At 31.8% G+C, this 22,694-nt stretch overlaps 1 protein-coding gene across 1 annotated transcript; it reads right to left on the bottom strand.

The window, feature by feature from the left end:
• Nucleotides 1–1,220: 1,220 nt before the first annotated feature.
• LOC111509518 (protein zyg-11 homolog B) lies at nucleotides 1,221–21,293 on the bottom strand. Its single transcript, XM_023165284.2, has 8 exons — nucleotides 20,999–21,293; nucleotides 20,514–20,944; nucleotides 20,184–20,461; nucleotides 19,735–20,126; nucleotides 19,052–19,475; nucleotides 11,098–11,350; nucleotides 10,370–10,726; nucleotides 1,221–1,943 (listed from the first exon to the last, which is right to left on the bottom strand). Coding segments are annotated over exons 1-8 (2,274 nt in total). The 5' UTR covers nucleotides 21,001–21,293; the 3' UTR covers nucleotides 1,221–1,806.
• Between the last annotated feature and the right edge of the window lie 1,401 nt (nucleotides 21,294–22,694).

Genomic DNA, 22,694 nt, shown 5'->3' with positions numbered 1-22,694 from the left:
TTACCAGAAGTTGTACAAGGTTGCTCATTTTTCGTACTAACGATTAAAAATTTGTGCAATGAATTTTGCTGCTGTTCGGCAATTTTCAGATTTCGTTTTAACCTTTTCTTTTTTTCTGCCCCACTTTGATATCGTTCATGTTTCTTTTCTGAAAAAATAGTTTTGTATTTTTTAGTCTACATAATAATAAATATGTAGAGGGGCAACTCCAAAACCTATATCTATATGAAAAATAAAAATTTACAAAAACAGAATTTACGTAAAGGGGAAATTTATTTTATGAGGAATAAAACTTCTGTAATTTATACAGGAAAAGATGCTTGCTGCTTTTATGCATCATACCATAGTATACTGTTTATTTACTTACCACTGATACTAATAGTGTGATAAAACCTATACGCTATAGTCTTACAGTCCGTTCACACGATGCGGTTAATTCACCGTTTCGGTAATTTTAACGAATCGGTGCAAACCGTATGACAGTTTCATACAGAAGGCTTTGTTTCTGAAAGTAGGCCACATTCTTGGTTCTCGATTCATTTTTCGTATAGTATTTTAGCAAGATGGACGTAAATACGTTTATAATTTTGTATTGGTACCAAACTCCTGTCGTTGCTTTTATTCCATTTCCTCGAATCCCTCTTTTAATATAACGCATATTTCCCTCCATGCAGAGTCTTTCAAATTCTTGTTCTTATACGACTCCAATGTTTTAAATTTCACTAGTTCGGACTTCCATTGTCTACTATATAAAATGATTATATTTTATATAGTAAGTAGTATAGGTTTGTTGGAATCACGAATTGCAAAATGTGGCAGGACCTACATTCTGGATAGAAAGACTGGCACTACCTACAATCCTATCTTCAATTCATTTTCTTTTGGAGCACAAGATTTCAATTGGTGGAAAAAAACAGATCCAAAAATATTTATAAAAATCCTAGTGATGTCGTGGTTTTGTCTCTAACAAAATCTGAATAGTGATCTGTTTGGTTTGTAATCAAAATGGTTTGTTTTTTGTCCCTAGACCATAGTTATACAAGTATCACTTAAAAAATTAAAAGTTTAACTACCTATATACCAGAAAATCACCTAAGAGAATTTATTCTAATTTTATTATTTATTAGTGTAACATTCAACTAATTTTTTTAAACTTTTTACTTGTATTGATTCTTAATCTTTAATCACATAAACTAGGCATTCATATTCAGAAAAATAAATAGTAAACAAGACTTCTATATTATTATCCACATCAACTAGGGAAAAATAAAAAAAAATATCAGCAGTCTACATAACGCACCCCGACAAGAATATAAAACTGCTGAATTATGATTTTCCGGTTTTGAAAAAAATATAAGAGCATTCAAAATGTATAAAGTAAGTAGATAACTCTCAATTCTTCTATTATGAAAGTATATGCTGTAGTAATTGCTCGTTCTTGAGTTATAGAAGACTTTATTTTTCTTGTTTTTTAGTTGTGACTCTATTCTTGCCGGAAAGTGATATATTTGTGTTTTTTCAACAATTTATTCTGACTAGTATATAAATGACCTGATTTATTTACAATAATCTAACAAACATTTTCTGTACATATAGTTGATTTACAAAGTTCACAAGAATAAATATTCTAAAACATAACAAAACTCTATTACACAATATAATTCATATATTCAGATTTGATAAAAAGTATTTAAAGCTGCATTAAAAATAAATCATATTAAAATAAAATATTCAAAAATCCTATCAAATACCGATCACAATAGAGTCATATTGGCAAATGGTTTTTTTCTAAAATATAATGACTTTTTATACATTTACATCAAGTGTTTCCAATATGAGAGAACACATTTTTTTTATTTCTGGATGTGAAAATTTGTGGAGTATGAGATCTTTCAGGATGACATGTCCCTTTTCATCGTCAAGCATTCTGCAGTACCTCTTTGCTGAAAAAAAAAAAGAATATCGAATGAAAATTAATTATGAAAAATATTGTGCCTGAAAAAATTCTAGTGGTACTATGAATATTTCCATAATAAGGTGTCAACAAACAAAGAAAAATGTGACAGTTTGAAGTTGACTCACCAATAGGAGAATAACAAAATCATTGGTATGGGTCAGGAAATGGGTCAATGACAAAAAGAATACAAGGAACACACACAGGATTATCTTCATACTGAGATCATCTGGGAAAGAATTGAGGAATTTTTTCAAACCAGTAGGGAGCTTAGAATAAATATGGGACTACTCACTGAACACCTTTCATTTAGAAGACATGAACACTCATCTGCAAGCAATGCCACAAACTAATCAACTCATCATATCTTAAAGGAAGATAATTGGAGGAAATATACAAGTCAGGTGATTTTTATGCAATAAAAAACCTGATCAAACTAAAGCACTAATAACACAAAAATTGTGATGAAGAACTAATTTAGGCAATCAATTAGTGAAAGTTGTTATGAATACATTCAATTTAAGAAATACTTTTTGTCGGAAACTGATTTGAATGTGAATAAGGTATTAAACATTAATAGAACCAGAATATTCAGAGGAGTTAGTTGATTAATGAAACACATTCTAAAAAAAAATATAAAGACATATATTTAGAATATTACTGAAGTTTTATCCCAACACCAAACCGTTATTTTTAACACCTAGACACGTGTTTCAATCACCAAGTGATCATCTTCAAGAGGAAGATTAAACTTCCTCTTCCTTTTGAAAATGATCACTTGGTGATTGAAACACATGTCGAGGTGTTGAAAATAAGTTTGATGCTGGGATAAAACTCCAGTAATATTCATTACTATTTCCCTGGCTAATACCATGCCGGATATTGAATTATATCCGACAGACATTTATGCAAGATTCCTCGCAGATGTTTGTCGTTCAAACAGACCCTACTGTGTAGGAAGTTGAGAGAGATTAATATTTCGAAATTTATTTCGAAATATTCATTTTTTTACATGCTTCATTAGTTTGTGCATTCGATAAAAGTTGCCATACTATTTCAATGAGCAAAATGTAAACAATGTCATAACTCAAAAAATTAGAATCAAAATTGAGGGATGTAGTCATTACTACGTGGTAGGGGATCATCATGCAGTACTTATTGAAAATTCAAATCAAAACTTACTAAGATTTATTTTGATTTTTTTCACTATATATAGTTAAAATCAAGTTGATAAGGCTATTTCTCTTCGAAGTAACGAGTGCAAGCTATCATCCCAACAAGAGCTCTCGCTGTTTGAATACAATCGTTAGTATTCAACTGTTTGAGAGCTGGACGTTTTTTATATGCGCAGATTATCTTCTTATCTCTTGTGGTAATACTCTAATAGACGATTCGATGATGTTCTTATATATTTAGGTGAGTTTGAGGTATATTGAAATTGCTGCCAAACCTAGTTGGGTAATTATGAATGACACTGTGATAAAGAAGATTGTTTTGTTTTTATATATATAACATGAACTTTTGAGACATATGTACAGAGTTTGGCAGACAGTCTGGTTATACTTATAGTTGTTTCCACTAAACAGACGTCTAAAATTGAATATATTTTCAATTCTTATTCGATTTTTACTAGTGGTATAGTTGTATCATTGCTCCCATGCCATAATATAGTGATATCATCTTCTAAGGGTCAATGGTCTCGGTGGAGGAGTAATCGAAGACTACACACAATTAATAAAAAGCTATGCTAAAGCAAATGAGGTTATGAAGATTGCGAAGATTGTTTGATTGGTTTTTAACTACTAAGGTGATAGTTGAGATCATCAATTATACTATGCGCACATTTCAAAAAATAAAAACGCTGTTGATCTTTGAATTACATAGGAAGATACCTAACGAAAATGTTTGTGTGCACTTTGCCACTAAACTGACGTCAAAAATGTATTATATTTACAACTCTGATTCGACATCTACTAGTGGTGTAGTTGTTTCTAAGGGTCAGTGGTCACAGTGAAGAAGTAATCGATGACAAGATACAATTAACAAAAATCTGCATAAAACGGAATTGCTTCTTGTTCAACATTATAATAATAATAATAATAATAATAATAATAATAATAATAATAATATTTATTTCTTTGGTTGAAAAGTACAGTTGACAGAAATCAATGCACAATAAACAAAGAAAATGTCAATTATAAAAGTAAATGTGTAAAAACATATAAATGTAAATAACCATTTTATAAAAGTCAGTCCAAATAATATGTAACCATATTATAAGTCTGTCAAAATAATATAAACAACACAATAACACAAACAGTGATAAACATCCATAAGTAATAAAAGTAACATATAAATGTAACTAGTTATAGACTATAAAAAAGTCAATAAAATATAATCAACACACAATTTCTCAAGTATTGAAAGTAAACACTTTAATCAAATGTGCTGAATAGTGTCCGACCGAAAGTTCGGTTTCGGTCGACCGAAAAAACGGGTTTCGGTTTCGGCGCCAAACCTGCCGAAACTACGACCGAAACCGAAACTTCATTCGGAAGTTCCCGAGCTGTGATCGGTCATATTCGATGCGTTGAATTTCATACAATCGACGAATCAATAATATTCAAAAGAAGAATCTACACCTACTCAAATGAACACCTCACCTATTTTAAGTATTTTTAAGGTGCAATTGATATTTTTTCTTGAACAAGGGTTTTTTATGTTAATTATCAATAAGTAAAAATATCGAAGAGTGCATAACGTTGTGATTTAAAGATAAAAAAAAAAGACTGACTGATTATAATAACATTTTCTTTATTTTTTCCTCAAAACATAATACTTGTAAGGAAGTTTCGGTTTCGGCCGAAACTAAGACCATTGCCGAAATTCGTTTTCGGTTTCGGTCACAAAAACCAGTTTCGGTCGGACACTAGTGCTAAAGTTCAAGATCTCAGGTTAGTTGATTGGTGAATTCCTGAATGGTGTAACAAGTCCTTTGAAGTAGCATTTTTTTCAGCTGACTTTAGAACACATTATTATTTGGGGAATTCTTAAGAGCTATTGGAAGCATATTGTATAATTTACTGTGAGCGTTTGGTACAATTAGATCCTTCGAACGAGTATTGTGGTTATGATTTGGAAGAGAGGACTGAAAATTAGATTTATTATTGAAAACGTATGCACTAGCCTCTAGTATGTAGGTGCTGGCAACTGTAAGAATTTTTAACTGTTTAAACACATCTCTACATGAATCACAATACCCTAGCTTAGCTATTATTCTAACTGTATATTTCTGGAGGAGAGATATCCTTTTAACAGAAGCAGTCATACCCCAGTTGAGAATGCCATATCAAAGGTGTGAATGGAAGTTAGCCTGATACAATTTCAAGAGTATATTAGAGCTGCAATGATTTGACATGAATCTAATAGAATATCATCTTTTCTTCAGTTTATTACATATGGTATCAAATATGTTGATTCCATGTTAATTTTTTATCTAGAACAATTCCTAGCATATTTACAGTTTCTACAGGACTAATTGCTTTTTCACTATTTTCATATAGTATCACATTCGAATCCCTAAGGTTTTCACGAGCAATTTGAATTAAAAGCAAAAGAGAGGTTAGATTACTTTCCACGGACTTAGTCCCGATATGTAGACGATGTATTTGTTATTTTTGATCAAAAGGAAGGTGAAACACTTTTCTCAAGAAAGTCACGCAGATGGAGGAAGAAATAAATGAGCTCATTGAAAAACAATGGAAAAGCACCATATTCTATGAATTAGAAATTCTGGAACTGCGTGACAAGATTAAAGAAATAGATAGAAAATCTACAAATACGGTCTTAACAGAAACTGAGGGAAAGAATAGTAATATCTTGCAATCCAAATCAGGGATAAAGTTAACTACAGATGAAAAGCTACAAATTAATAAAATAAATGTTTGAGCTGAATACTATGCAACATAACATGCTGACTAGAATATGTGTTCTAAAAGAATAAAATAATCTTTACCATAAAAATATGAAAGCCATAAGAAAAGAAATCATTTCTTTGACGTCAATAACCAAGTTGGGGCTTGAAGATAAAATATTGATTAGACTCGAATCTAGAAAAAGGTAAATTATAATTGTGAATTATTCCAAAGATAGAAACTTTTCCATCTACTTGCATAATCTATTAGGGAACAACTTTACTATTGAATCCTTTATTAAACCATATGCTAATGACCGGGATTTAATATACACAGCCTATCAAAAGGCAGTGGTCTTGAATAGCGACGATTTAGTTAATCTATGACCAAATGAAAGTTCCAGCAATTTAGTGATACTTATACTAAATGCCATATTTAGGGTGAGTGTCGTTTTCAGTAGGTGTGTTTGTAATAATTATTGAGGTGTAGGTACGTCATATTTGGGCTTTGTGATATTCGGGTATTGTCTCATATTTACTTTCTTGTCAGCTTTCCGAATATGCATGCTATACCTATACAAACGATTGGTGTTTTAACTTTGATCACTTTTTGAAAGTTTGGTTGACAAAACCATGAACAATGTCCTTTCCGAACACAGTATCCAAGTTTTTATACGTTTTTTGTACGTAATAGAACTTTTTTTTTTATAAACTCTGGTAGCATATTTTGTAGGCGAGGTCCGAGGTAATTTGAACATCGTTGTCCAAGTGCTTTTTCCGATCTACGTATCTTGTTTTGTTTTTTCCTGGTACTACAATGGTGATCAACAGATTCAAGTTGTATTTTATTGTTTTTCACATTAACTAATAAGATGATGCAGTAAGCCTGCCTTATCTCAAATACATTGACCTCTTTAAATAATTTTTCTCTTTATATCTGCCAGTACAGTATCCATATCAGTACAAAATTAATCTTCATATGTTTGAAGCAGCACATATAACTAATTTGGGTGATTGTTCATTTCACTGCAATAATATTTTGAGGAAAAAGCAATTACCTAGGAGAAAAAACTTTGAATGCAACTGGAAAATTATTTTTAAGCAAAGCAATAAAAAACCGTGTAGGAGAGAAAGAATTGCCTAAAATATTTTTTCAGGAGAGTCGACAAATGACCTTAAGGTTATGCTATTGAATAAACAATCTACTAGAAATACATTAGACAAACCAGATATATATCTAGAAAGCCTAAATACCCTAAAATTATTTTACTGACTCAAGTCTGACGAACCGTTATTTTTGCAAAATTATATTTTAGTATCAAAATAAAGTCGTACCAGGAATATTCATGTATGTATCTCAAAATTGGTTCACGATGGGTTCAACAAAAATATTGACACTTAGATTATATGTATCTATAGATCTCCATCTACGAATTCTGATTTTTTTTACTAGATTGAAAATACTTTTATGTCGTATTTCCGTAAATGCAGATTTTATTGATAGGATATATTAATGTTAATATTTTAAATGAAACATTGCATAGCAAATCATCACTTGAAAGCCTATTAAGCTCTTTTAATTTAACAGTGCACGTTAAAGAAGCTACAAGGCTTAGTAAATATTCCTCAAGCTTACTCGATTATGTTAGTTGAATATGGGGTAGGGAAGCAGTGAGTTGTAAAGTAGTCAACACTAGCCTATCTAGTAAATTGATTTAAGCTTTCGCGGCCGAGATTTTCATTGTTACGATCTTCATTCGGGTTCGAAGGCCGTCGTGGTTTGGAACTGTATCCAAACGTTTCGCCAGCCCGAGTGGCTGGCTTCTTCAGAGGTTTATACATCTTGACACCACGATGGCCTTCGAACTAGCCTATCTGACCATGATGCAGTCCTATGCATGTATTCTCTTGAAGAAGACTGCAAACCAATAACATGCACATGACAAGGCAGGATATATAGCAGAAGGAATTTGGAAAAATTTCGCCATTTACGAATCAACTCAAATTGGGTTCTTCTAGTTACATCTGATGATCCATTCTATAATTACCGTCAATAGGTATCACTCATTTTCAACGTGTTTCCTCTACAAATCATCGAAACTAAGAATGAACTTTTAGTACGTAATTCACTACAAAAAAGCTACTATGTTAGCAAAACATGTGATATTTTTAAAAAATAAAGTTTGTGGAGATCAAATCGTAAGATGTAGTTTATCAAACAAATTCTTTTACCAAGCCAACATGAGTTTCGATAGAACTTCTCAATAGAAACGATATCTGCTGCTTTAATTCAGAATATTTATGAAAATCTAGATGAAAAATACTAAAGTATAGAAAAATGTTTTGATTAAATAAATGTGAACTTTTGTTACAATTAACTTGAAATTTCTAAAAATTGTATTTATTTATAAGGGGGTCAATAAACTCTTGACTTTTATCTAATATATCTGTTAAGATTGATGAGTACTTAGTTCATTGCTCTTTCGCTTGTACACCAATGACTTGCCCATATAATTGAGTATGACCAAATATTTCTTTATGCTGACGATACTACTATATTACCGAGAAAAGTAGTCAAGAAATTGAACAAAGAGTCAATTCAGTAATAAAAAGTTTCTCAGAGTGGGGTCAAAAAAATCACCTGATCATCTTACGGAGATACAAACACATTGAATATTAATATTAACGAATGTCTCATGTATTCTAAAGAACATACAAAGTTTATGGACACAATAATAGATTCTAAGTGAACAAGTTGACTTTATTTGTAAAGAATTGAATAAAATCTACTTTGCAATCAATGAAACTTTTAGAAGGATTTTCTTGGAAAACAACTTAACTTGCATTTATGTCTAAAAATTGTTAATTTACAACTATATCAAAGTCAGAAAATTCAGGAGATATAAAGATGTAAATGTATATCCTATGAGAGGTTATGATTACCTTCTCACTCCAGAATTCAATTTTAGTCGGTATAGAAATTCACCTATGTATACTAGAAGACAGTTTCACAACCTACTACTGTCTTTTAGACAAAAACCATGTAAATCCTCTAATAAAACAGGAACTTTCAGATTTACTTACTACTTGTCAATCTCAAAATGAATTCCAATTCGACAAAAAGTTTTATTCATACAGCGAAGAACTAATAATGAGAAATCCGTTGAGTCATTAACTGGCTGAAATTTTCATTGATAATCTAGAGAATGAAATCCATGAAAATCAGTTAATTAACAGTTTTTTGTACTGGTACAGATACTTAGATGATATCTTAGTCTGATGATATCTTTGTCAAATATGTCAATTCCATTCACCAGTCAATGAAATTCACCACTAAAAGGGAGGTGAATAATTCAATAAATCATCTTGACTTGACTATTACGAAAATCAATAATAAACATGATTTTGCAATTTTCCCAATTTATCTTGTACAGACATAATCCCTCCACACATCCCTACTAGCTAAAAGGAGCTGAATTCAGTGGTAGACCTATAAGATATAGATTGAATGAAGCTTTGAGTAACTCTCCCAATATAATTATTTATAATCACTTGCCTAGGGAAGTTAAATCTTTGTTCCCCAATTGTTTCAATCAAAAGATGAAACAGTTCCTCATTAGCCCAAGTTTCTACAATAATAATAATAATAATAATGAGACGTTAACAACGTATAGGACATGTCAGTACACCACGTTAAAATAGTATAAAGAAAATAAACATACATAAAGATAAAATATCTCAATAGTTTTAAAGTATAAAAATGTATAAAATATAAAGAAAAAAAAAACAAGGTTAGTCAAAATTGGATGTATAATAAAATAATAAAATGTGGATGAAACTCTGGACTGCAATCAGCTGAAGTCGTCTAAAAGGAATTCACTGACACTGTAATAAGCCCTAGGCCTGTAACGTTGAATGATGCGGAATTTCTCTTTCCTGAATCCACAAGGCCTGTTAAGTTGAAGTTCAGACTTTCAAACCGAAGAAAAGATAACAGATTTGAAATGAAAAGATCAGTGAATGAAATAATAAAAAAAACTCGAACCAAATAATTAGGAGGAGGGATATCTGTGCTAGGATTCACGCAGTAAAAGGTAAGATCTCGTTATTCCTTAGCTCGCACAAGGTTCTGAGAATTGTTCGTAGGGGGGTGACAGCTGGTTAACGAAAAAATATTTTAATACATTTTTTCAAAAGTTTAAAAAGTGAAAAAATAAACAAAATATGAAATGTGAAAGGTTAAGAACGCTAAGTTGTTAGAAAATCTGATTATTGTGACAAAAAAAAAATAAAAATAACAGAAATTAAAAGAAATAATAAGTCTTATTTTAAAAAGTGGGTTGCAAACGTTAAAAATTGTGTTTTTACCGATAATTTCATAAGACTTTTTTCCATTAAAAACACAAGAACGGAAATTCTGTTAGATGATTATATTGATGAGATTAGATGAAACTCTTTATCTGATGAAACTGATTCTCAACATATGACAAAAAATTACTTACGATTTTTGGTACACACATGATGAATAGCCCAAACAGCCCACATCTGCACCTGATAATCAGTATCAGTCCTAAGAAGTGAAAAAAATGGTTTAAAACTCCTATAAGCAACCATTTCGCTATCAGGAACCTTCCATTGCGATACTGCATCTTTTAATCCTTCCAACATCTCATCTCTTGTATGACTTGTTAAAGTCCATTGTTTATCTCCTCCAGAAGCTAAATGAGCAACGATTCCTGCTGCAAAGTAACTGACATCGATATTTTCAGATTTCAATAAAATGTAGAGTTCATCCATCAGAGAATCCATCATCAAACTTTCCCGAAGTGCTGCTACCTCTGCAATATTGTTCAAGAGACCTAGGAAGATGAACAACTTTTAGGCTTAACACCAATTTTTTTTCTCTAAGAACACATGCAGTTCGAACAAAATAAACTTCAAAATGATGAATATCAGAGTCAGTTGGTAGGAACAGAAAGTTGTTCAGGAAATATATTTGTCAGTTTAATGAAGTTGCTTTGTTTTTATGGTGCATATTGTTTAACTTGATTTGTAATTTTTGTGATTCTACTTTCTCTTCAATAAATTATTCTTGATATTTCTTACAGTTCTGGCTTAAGAAAATGTATTGCGGTAAAAACATTTTGAGTAAAACTCACACATCAATCATGAATTTCCACAAAATAAACAAATCATCAATTACACAAATTAATAAATTAACAAAACTTACCTAAGACTTTAGTTTCTATGGCCGAATTTTCTTTGAAAACCTGCAGAACATTCAGAAATAAATAGGCACCCTTCTGTTCTAGAAATACTTTACAAGTAGCTGCACTTTCATCAGTTAAATTCCAGAGAGCACTTAGAGTGAATTTCAAAGTTATATCAGCTGCTTTGGTGTCCACTCGGGTTTTCACCATTGAAAGAAGTTTTCCCATATACTCAGGTCTCGCACCCAATACAGAGGTTTCTTCTGTTGAAACCTTAAAATAAATTGAAATTAGTACTTAAAAATGTAATTTTTAGATGAAAACTCAAAACAAAAATCCACCAGAGAAGTCTGACACATGGTTCATTTATTTTTCAGAAATAACTGAAGCAATGGATAATAATAATAATGACAGGAAGGCCATGGACTTTTGAGTTTGGAGTCTGCACATGACAGAATGATACTGAATGGAGTCTGTAAAGTCATCAGGATTTCCGATTCCCTGTTCTGCATGGCCCACAACCATAAGAAAGCAGGAATTGGAGCATTTCTCTTTAGCGCAGCTGCCTTAGCGGCTGATTGATAAATTCGGTTTAGATTTCAACACTGAACGAGGTGATCACAACTCTTTCACGAGTTGGAACTCGTTCAGCAAAAGGTCCACATAAAACCTGCAGAGACCACTCCTGCGGCAGCACAAGGATAATCCAATGCATGGGTCTTCTTTAAAAACATTGAAGACCTCGGCTTAGCAAAGCACCTTACCTTCACTTTCCTCAGATTGAGTGGGCTGATGTTGGAAGCTGAGAGGTTCATCATGGCCTACCAGGATGGTGTCTTCATCACCTTAGTCTATTGAAGTCGATTGACGATTAGAGGTTCCTGACAAAAGGTGCAGGACCTGGTGCGAGGCGCCTAACACCATAATGTCCTTGCTGTCAGCTTATATCCATCAATATAACGCGGCCCTAAGATTACTTCATTACCATCTATGGCACTTTTATGGTATTGACGAGACACCAGTGTTGCCTTACGCTCCGGGTGATATTGAATCTATTGTGGAAAATGAGAAGTGCTGAATTTATTGGAATTATTCATTCCTCACCCTCAGTGGAGTTTTCTGCTCCAGGTGAGACGAATATCGTCCGAAAAGAGGAGGAAAAATCAATGAAATATATAGATTTTCCCTTAGAACTTTGCAGATTCTATCCCAACCAGTCTGTTAAGATGGTTGTTCTAATTATTGGGGTCCTTGTTGGAATGATGCCCTCTCTACTATCGAATCTCAATATCATGCCGGCTTGCCGCATGATGGCAGAAATCTTGGCTGCCTTGACAAATTCAGAAGGCTGTTATTTTTGGCTCATAGCGTTTGCCTAGGGCTCAGGACACGACCACCTTACCCTTTGGGAAAATAATAATAATAATGTTTATTATTGGTAAAGGAGTGGGTTTTTGGTTGTATTTTCATAATTCATTAATTTCATGTTATGCTGAATACTTTTTGAAGTTTGCAATAGTAAGGGAAGAAAGGGATACTCAAATCATATTTCTTTGGTTGACATCATGAAAAAAACTTCTACACCTCCGTGCACTTATTAATCTTTAATGTTTCTGACATATAACCTTGGATAACGATGAGATTGGAACCTTTGGTGTCAAAGTTGAATAACTTTTTTCGAGATCAATTGCCCTAACACCAAACTGATATTTTTGCACTCGACGCGCGTTTCGCCAACAAAATTAGCATCCTCAGGAGAAGAAAATTGATACGTAGTCTAGTCTGGTTAGTCCTTATATACAAAAATTTGTTACCTGAGGTTGTATACCTGAAGTCCAAAAGGTAATTTCCCGGTAATTAACTACCTGCAAGTTCTTAGTAATTATTCTCTTCCTAACAGAAGATTAAAAAGCGGGCTAAACAAGATGGGTCCCTTATCGCAATTCATGCTGTTCTTACATTTTGCTATTTCTAGACTCTCACATGCATCGATTAGCCTGGTGTCATGCACATGCTTAATCACTTTCAGATTGTTTTCACCAATTCTGTGGTCCTTGTCTAGAGCATGTTGGGCGACACTGGATTTTTCTATCCTTCCGTATTTCATGTGTGCACAATGCTCTTTGAAGCGGGTTTTAATCGCTCGTCGGCTCTGGCCGATACACGAGAGGGCTTCAACAGATATTCGATAAAGTAAATATGAAAGTTGCATATAAAACTTCTTTTAAATTGCAACAGCTTCTTGGTAATCCAAAAGATAGACTAGAAAACACAGAAAGGTCGGGTATTTACGAAATCAGTTGTCAAGATTGCAACAGCAAATACATCGGTCAGATGTATTTGCTGTAAACCATACAGGAGCGTTCATAAATTTTGAGCCTTTTAGGGAGGGGAGAGAGTTGAGTCGAACTTCATCCAGAGGGGGAATCCCAGCAAATTCCATGTTAATTTTTTTACTGCAAGAAACACTGTGAAATTACGAGAAAACTGTGTTGAGGAAAAAATGGTTGATCATACACAAACTAAAATTCCTGTTAATTAGACATAAAGCTCCTAAAAGTACTAGTGATAGCTAATTGGATTCAGAATGACGTAAAGAAAAATGTCTTTCAATGATGTACAGCACAGTTGTGGAATTGGCCGCGCCCGACTCACGATCGGGAGACCGTGGGTTCGATTCCCGCCTCGACCAGATTTTTCTCGAGAGAATTTATCTGTTTGAAACTGGAATGATTCTGCAACCGTGTTAGGAATCACACGTTAAAAGGTAAGACCTCGTTAGTCCTTACTTAGCTCGCACAAGTTTCTCAACTTCTGAGAGTTGTCGTTCGTATGGGGGCGACAGCTGATTAACGGAAAAACATATTTTAAACAGATTTTTAAACATAAAAATTTTCTGTTGTTTTCAAAAAATTAAGATGGCATTTGGTCTTTTGTTAGTATTTCAAAAACTATCAAGATTTAATTTGAACTAATATAACTTTCTAACTATTAGAGATACGATAATAGACACTCAGGTCGTTTTTATAAAACACTAATCATTCTTGAAAATTTGTTCAAGATGAAGTTTGTAGGTTAGAGTTGATTAGTGGTCCGAAGCTGAGATCATACACAGGGAGGAACACTGGTTTAAAAGGAAGTTCAAAGAAGCTGCGTATATGTTGTCCAACGACACATTTAGCCACGTTAGCGTAAAGATATGCATTATATAGAGACCAGTAATCAAGCGGAAATCGGTTAACTCCCGCGGAGAAGCGGAGAGACGGAAGAGGGGATAGGTGAAAGCGTTTGAATAACCTATAAGTAGTCATCTCTCGAGGAATAGTCCAGTCGTCAACCAAAGACGATTATGGATACTAGCAATCGAAACATCGTGAAGTTACTGTGTTCGAAATCTTCTTCAATTTTCTAATTTATTTTTAATTTTTTGCTCATTTTCATTTTTTTTTTTTACTCTGTAGTCAATTTCATTTTGTATCTTGATTATTATATTCGTTTTTTTGTATTTTCATTTCAGGTTTTATGACTTAATATAATTGTTATTTTAGCTATTCATTCTAATTGTATTTGTTCTTTCATAGATTTCGAATCACAGTACAATCATAATAGATAATTGAAGTCCGAACTATAGAAATTCACCATGAAACATCTCAACCACTTTCAAATATTGTGTCTTAATCAACATTTATCTAATTCGTGTACCGTTTTATATGATATGTATTTCCACTTTTTTTTATAAAAGAAATTGATATAACAGTTGCTACACAATAGCTAGAAACTTGGTTTTTGACTCGTTTCAATGATTGATTGATTCCATCATAAAAACGACCTGAAGTCATTATCTCTAATAGTATTTGAGTTTTTGGGAAAAACTTTCGGCTTTTTACTTCATCTATGTGAGAAACTTCCGTTGTAAGGAAAAAAGGCAACAATTTCAAAATAAACTCTTTACACAGATGTATGTATCCTGCATAGAATTTTTTTACAGATACACACCGGAAGGAAAAAGCTCTTCCGAAACAACTACTTTCATGTAAACATTAAATTACACGAAAATAACTTTTTTCAATTCAGTTCGTACATTTACATGGAACTCGATCATCTTTTAGATGTGCTTCGTCGATGATTCAGGTTAAAAACACTTGTCTTACCGCCTCGTCAGTACCTATTTGTATAAAGATGAAGCATATGATGCACTGTTTTGAACCTTTGGTGTAGTAATGAATATTACTGGAGTTGTTTCCCAACACCAAATCGTTATTTCTAACACCTCAACACGTGTTTCGATCACCAAGTGAAGGACTATTAAACTTCCTCTTGAAGATGATCACTTGGTGATCGAAACACGTGTCGAGGTGTTAAACATAACGATTTGGTGTTGGGAAAAAACTCCAGTAATATTTAAATATGAAGCAGTAAAAAGTCAAAAAGTATTTTTTACAAAAATTAATCTCTTCCCTTTCCCCTTTCAATTTATTTAAAATTTTGTTCCTTAACAAATCAAACGGCCGTTGTTATATGGCATTAAAAGTACTCTGAATAATTCACAGGATTTTTATTATTTTTTTTAAATATGGCTCAATAAACAATTATATTATTAATTCAAATTTGTTTTATTACCTATTGAAAAATGCCAATGCGATGTTTAATGAAAAAGTAATTCCTTTACTAGTCATTGAAACATTAAAAAACTAAAAAATATTTATAAACAATAGAAAAGTATATACTGGACTTAACTGATTATTATTGAATGTTATTGAATTATTCTTTACAGCAATTACTGCCATTGTGAGTTTCAAAAACGGTATTAATAAAAAATTTGTGAAAAAAAAATCAATTTTTTTTTTTATATTCAAATGATTTTGACTTTCTTCACTTTATACTTCTCCTACTTCTTCATACAAATAGATGCTGATAAGGCTTAAAGACGAGAGTTTTCAACCTGAAACTTCGACAAAGTACACCTTAAAGATGATAGAGTTCCATGTAAGTGACATTTTATATCAACGCTTGGTTCAGTGATTGATTCAGATGGCTTGAAGAACTTATTACCCAATGCTAGAATTTTGACACCAGAACCCTACAAATCTTAATGAAAAATAACTGTATGTCATGAATGATGAAATTTTTCTCCAATCGGACTCTATTCTTTGAAATGTTTATGTAACAGCATAGTTTATTTAAATTTCAAAATTGATATTTAATATTATAATTTTGGATGATGCAACTAATTTTTTCTTCATTTTCAGTATTTTACTATTACTGTAAGTTACAAAAAGGATTTGAAGCTCTATAACTTCTATTTGATTATCTGCGAGCGCTTTCGACAGCTGGTCGTGCTGTCATCCTCTAGGCACAATCAAATAGAAGTTATAGAGCTTCAAATCCTTTTTGTAACTTACATTAATAGTAAAAAAAATTAATATAAAAATGAACATTTCATGTAGATGCGATGCGATGAAATCAAAGCATAGATGAGCCTATTTAGTCTAAAAATAGCCATTTTGAAAAGTCTCACGTGAAATCAGGGGGATCAGAGAAGGTCGAGCCAAATCTCATGACATCTCACCAAGAGGGTGGGAGGTCAAAAAATCGCCAAAATCACCTCATGTGATTTATGGATATCCTCTACTGATGGCAGATATTTTTTCAAAAACTTCTACATTCGAAATTAATGATATGGGTCTGTTTAATTCTTTCTAATTTGAATAATGGTTTGATGATCCGTCTTTTCATAATTTTAGAAAATTATCCCCTGGTGAGGCAGAGATTTATTAGGTAAACTCTGGGAGGTTGTATCTCCCTGGCGACTTCTTTCAACATTTCAGATCCAATATCATATCATGGTAACTTTTAGGCTTTTGTTTTGTTAGATGTTTCTAATAGTGTGTGAATCAATGTGTTGATAGTCTAATGAATGGGTTTATGGTTATGATAATGGTTTTGTTGGTGATAAATAATAATGTAGATTGGTGGATATATCGACCTTAAATATATATGGGGTAAATACTTAGTTACAACTCTCTAAATCAGTAAGAACAGGAGAGAAAGGAAATGCAGGAGTACTTTATAGATATGTGTTTCATGAACAGTAGCACTGCCAGTGATTAAAGAATTACACTGCATAAATTTGTTTCTTGAATACAAACTATGTATAGAGTAATAACACAGCCATGCGTTGATTGGAGTGATACAGTTTTTTTATCTGTTCAATTTCAATCAAAGGTTCAGCTGCATATGATCAAAATGGAGAAAAAAAATTGTATATTGTGTATCATATACTTTACTTTTTTTACGTTGGATGTCTGTCTCTCAGAGATGGTTCTATTGTTTCTAAAATTGTTATTAATAGTTTCTGTATATTTCCAAGACTATGTTTTTCATGATTTGATTTCTATAAAAGTTGTCAAACTAGTGAAATATGAATCAAGTCCCATCGTGAAAAAAATCATTGATACATAAGTATATTTCCCGAATTGTGTAATTCCAATTACACAATTCGGGAAATTTCGATTAATTGAAAATGGTGATCCAAATGAAAAATGTAATTATCTGGCAATTTCCATTCATCCTATACTATCAAAAATCATTGAAAAGTTGATAAGAAACTGATTATTAGAAAAGAAAGTGTCTGGCCTTCTACTTCTACATCTTGAAACAAAAAAATGTGGGAATCTTTGAAAGAAAGGAAGAAAGCAATCAATTTCAAAAATGAACTTTATACAAAGATGTATTATAGATCATGCAAATAAGTAACTTTAGACACAAACTGGATGAAACAGCTATTTTCATATGAACAGTGAATTACACAAAAAAAACATTTTGAAACAAGTACTTTTATATGAATGCTGAATTATATGAAAAACACTTTTCTATATTCCCTTTGTATTCCAAACATTCGAATGTTTAGATGTTTGGGGAATATACTGTTTCAAAATATGCATATTCATTTATAATGTTGAAAATAATAAAAAAATATTCAGTCCCATGTTTCAAAGAAATAAATTCAATTCTGCTCATAAATGTATTTTTCATGATGGAAGTTAATTTATATAATAAAATTCCTAACAACATAAAAAAAAATTACACGAAATTCAAGACACAACTAAAATAATCTATTCAAGAAATATTTTGGGAGCTTTTCACTAAACAGTTTTACAAAAATCCAACAAGTGTTTTGCTATAGAATAGTGTTTCTTGAATATGTTATAGATTTTCATCAAGTATCAGATAAAATAATCTATTTTGAAATATATTGACAATTTTGTATTTTCGAATATTTTATTTGTTGTATTATTCTCAGTACGTTCTTTTTTTATATGTGCGTTACATTGTCCCTACTATGAATATGTTATGTTTCTTGGGAATTATAAAATTATTATTATTATTCAGATAATAATTACTAAAACACAATATCTATCTACAATATTCATATACATCTGCCAACAAAGTTCCATAAATTCTTTATTTCGTGAAAGGCTAGAACACTTTAACAAACTCTTGCATCATATTACTAAAATTAATCAGAGTCTTCCTATATTCAAGGAAAATATCATCCAGTTAGATAAAGGATTCCAAAAATTACCACTGACCATGCGGAATACCCAAGAAGTGATAATACATTAGGTATCATTAATATTTGGTAAATCAATCATGTACAGTATTATGCTCATAATTAAGTGATATATAAAATATTATGTTAGCGACAATGCAATATATGTTTACATTAGGGTTATTTTTATAAAAATGAAAAACTATATGACAACTGGAAGATAGACACAAAAAGATCATTTACAAACTAAATTAAAAGCGTGACATCAGAAGGCAACAACATCACCTGGTTTAAATTTCAAAAAACCGTATTCTTCAAATTAAGTTACAATCAACTTAAAAACTTTTGAAATTTTTATAAATTTCAGTAACCATAAAATATTTATGGTTACTGCTTATCAAACTCAAAAAAAATATATTTACCTTAGCTGCTAAAATACTGCATATTGCCACTGCCATGCGATCCATGTTGATATCTTCAAAACGACAAAGAGCATCCAGTACCAACTTTGCACATCTGAATTTATCAAAATGAACATCCTGCAAAATTCTATCACTACATAAAGTTAATAAAGAATTTTTCTGTAATTGAAATTCTTCCGGAAAATATTCCATTGCATAAAGTGTTAAATGTACACCTTTACTCAGAGTTCGAGGATGTATGTTTTTTGATAGTTCACCTCTAGTCAAATTGTACAAACAAGCTGTAGCTGCCATTTGAACACCGAAAACTGTACTGTGTGCTTCCATAACAGGTAGAACTAAATTGAACACATCAGGTCTGGCTTCTTGAAAAGTACTTGTTAGTTGAAATAAATGGTATAATGCTTTCTGAACATAATTTGACCTGGAATTCAATAGAAAAAGAATAATCACTAGAGAGTATTAATAATTTTTGGGATTTTTCACAGTAATCCAAGTTGAGTTTGTCAGCATTTTACTGATAGGAGTGTTTGAGTTGTCAGGTATCTTTAAGACTAAGAAAGACTATTTAATTATAAAGATGCCTAACTTATGTCAAAACATTGAGGATAACCAAAATATAACCAAAAATAACAAATACAGTGGAACCAAACATTTCATAAGAGAGTAATTAGTAATCTCACCTATCTTGATATTTCTTCAGTGCTACTTTTATTTGTTCCTCATTTCCCAAACCAGCAATCACTAAATTGTAAGGAAAATCGATCTTGTTAGTATCCGAAAAGATGGAATCATAATTGGCAGAACAAAGAACACTCCCCAAATATTTGAGTCTGGGATGAGCTTCAATAAATTTAATAAGTTGATAACTTGTTATAAATTCTCTCCATCCTGAGACATCTAAAGACTCAAGTTCTGTCAAAATTTGAGAATCTCCTAATAGAGTCACGATGGGCTTCCCAGAATGAGCATATATCTGACCCTCTATTTTATCATTGAAAAAACTAATATCAAGGTATCTTAGCAGTTGGAGTTGTTCTAAAGTACTTGCAATATGTTCTGCTGAAAATAAGTCCTAAAAGTTGATTTCCGGCATTAAAAACATTCCATGAGTCAAATTTGTTGAACTTACACATATCGAGAGACTTTTGAGTTTTGAGGAAAGTAATATCAGAGGTCTCAAATCTGTTACTTGAGTTCCAGAGATATTTATGGTTTCTAAATGAATTAAATCTTCACATATGATTTTGAAAATTGTTTGGTTGAGTTCCGTGTAAGCAAGATTAAGATTTCTCAAATTCTTCAGATTCGTTATTTTGATCATATAGGTAAAGCGTAACTCGTCAATGAAAGTACATTTTGTGAAGTTTACATTCCTAATTTGTGAAAGTGACCAGGGATTCAAACAATCTGAAATATTTAAAAATTGTAACAGTTTCACTGGAAAAACATATTCTTTTACCTAATATATCACCAATACTAATTTTTTTTATAGCCACACATTCCAAAGTGACAAGTTTGTGCTGATTCAAAATATGTAAGCCAATTTTTGATAATGTACTATTTCTTATTCTAAAATTTTTCAACTTCGTATTTTTTTCGGTGAATATATTGAGAATGGAATCACACAAAATTCGCTTCTCGACGAACTTTTTCAGTAGTTTCTCTGATATTTCTTCAATGAGAAATATTTCAGGATCTTTAAATCTAAATTTTTTTATTTCTTCATCAAAACTGTCACTATCCGAGCTTCTGTGGCTTTCCCACCATCCATCTCTGGTTCCCAAAGGTTCAATATAGCTCAAAATATTGTCACATACGGTTTCTAAGCATATATCTTCTAGGGTACATGGACTCTCATACATTTTTTTATAAAATATCTTTTCCCCTGACCTGAACAAATTAAAAATTATGAATTATTACCATTTTTCAATTGAGTATACTTACATCTAGCACAATCCAAGATAACACTTATAAAATCATGATTTTACTCATGGCAAAGAAAATTATTTTTCTCTAAACAAACAAACCAAACTCAGTCAAAATGTGAATTTTTCCAAGTAAATAATGCTTGCGTCTAGCAGCTTCCAGGGATTAAAGCTTAAAGACGCTTTACCGCTGAATGTGGTAGACGTTGACAGTTCTAATTTTGTCTACACAAATCTCTTTGCAATTAAACTTGAACACTGGTAATATTGACGAAATTACTATCCACAGATAAAAATATGGTTCTCTAAAATGAGTTGTGTATATATTTTATATATTTTTAAAATATGACATAATTTTGACAAGTGCGCAGCGCTCTATACTCTTTTGTCCTGGACGCAGTTCTATTTCAATCAGATATCAATTAATTCGTTTCAGGAGAAAGCGAATTCATTCAATATGTGTGAACAAAACAACTGTTTGAGTTGAGATGTGTCAAGGAGTTTAATTTTTAGTAAAAAAAAAACAGAAACAAAGCAGACCCATTCGCAAGAAAATATGGCTCACAAAATGCACAATGTAATGGTTATTTCACAATTCGCAAATACGAATATTCGGAATAGCATGAAAGAAATATGCCAGTTCCCAAAGGTATTCTGCCCACTCATTAGGCTATAGATATATCGACAAATCGCTCCACGGTATACGTGCTGAGTAGGTATCATACGAACCCTGTTTCACGGTATAGTATACTGTGCCTGAGTCGTCTCTGTGGTTGGGTAGTACAAAAGAGTAGATTAAAGAAAGGGAGAGAGAGAGAGAGAGAGAGAGAGAGAAAGATATCAGTGAAAACGTGGAAAAAAAACCCTAAGACCTTGAAAATCATCTACTCTCAATGTCCGTAATCAACGAAGTTTCTTTTTTATTAAATTATCGTCCTTTGTCTTACACATCATCTTGTACGTTTTAAAATTTTCAAGAAGTTATAGTTTTGGAAAGATCGGATAGTATATTTTATGTTGGAAGCAAATAAATTAGTTTTTTTTTAACTGGCAGTACTTTTCCAAAGATTTAAAGAAAAGAGCAATTATTGCTTTTTTGAAATTTTTTTAGTTTTGTTCTGACTGGTTTATGTATTTCCTTCGTAACGGGAACAGAAAGTATCTTTCGTAACATCATTATACGATTGAAAATTATAACCATTGTCACTTCAGAGACATTGTTTCAGTCACAACTCACATTTTCTGCATTTTCAACATGTTTCAATATGAACTTTACTTGATGATTGAATTACTTTTATATGGAAGCGCATTACTTTTATATGGAAGCACGTATTTTTATTATTCGTTTCTTGGAAATTACAATTTTGAAACTCAAAATTACGACTTTTTTCACGTAATTTCGAAATAACGACTATAAATTCGAAATTTCGACTTAAATCTCGTAATTTCGAGTAGATCAATGTATTCTGGCTCAGAATGAGTCATTTTTAATTTCGCAGTGGCACATGGAAATGGTTTTTGATTCTCGTATCGTGGTGGTGAATACTCTTATTTAATATACAATCTCAATATATACAATATTGAATCTATAGTTGAATATACAATATAGAATATTTTCGGGAAATATTGGTCATGAATCGTACAATGCACTTTTGTGCAACGAATAAATTTTGTGCTGTAGTTGACCCTCCCCAGAAAACAACACCGTACCTAAT

This window comes from Leptinotarsa decemlineata, unplaced genomic scaffold, assembly GCF_025532065.1.
Source record: "Leptinotarsa decemlineata unplaced genomic scaffold, Ldec_3_MD MMD2_tig00078346_RagTag_RagTag, whole genome shotgun sequence".
Lineage (NCBI taxonomy): Eukaryota > Metazoa > Arthropoda > Insecta > Coleoptera > Chrysomelidae > Leptinotarsa > Leptinotarsa decemlineata.
The sequence above is the reverse complement of the archived record's forward strand: the minus strand, read 5'-3'. Positions and strand labels throughout refer to the sequence as shown.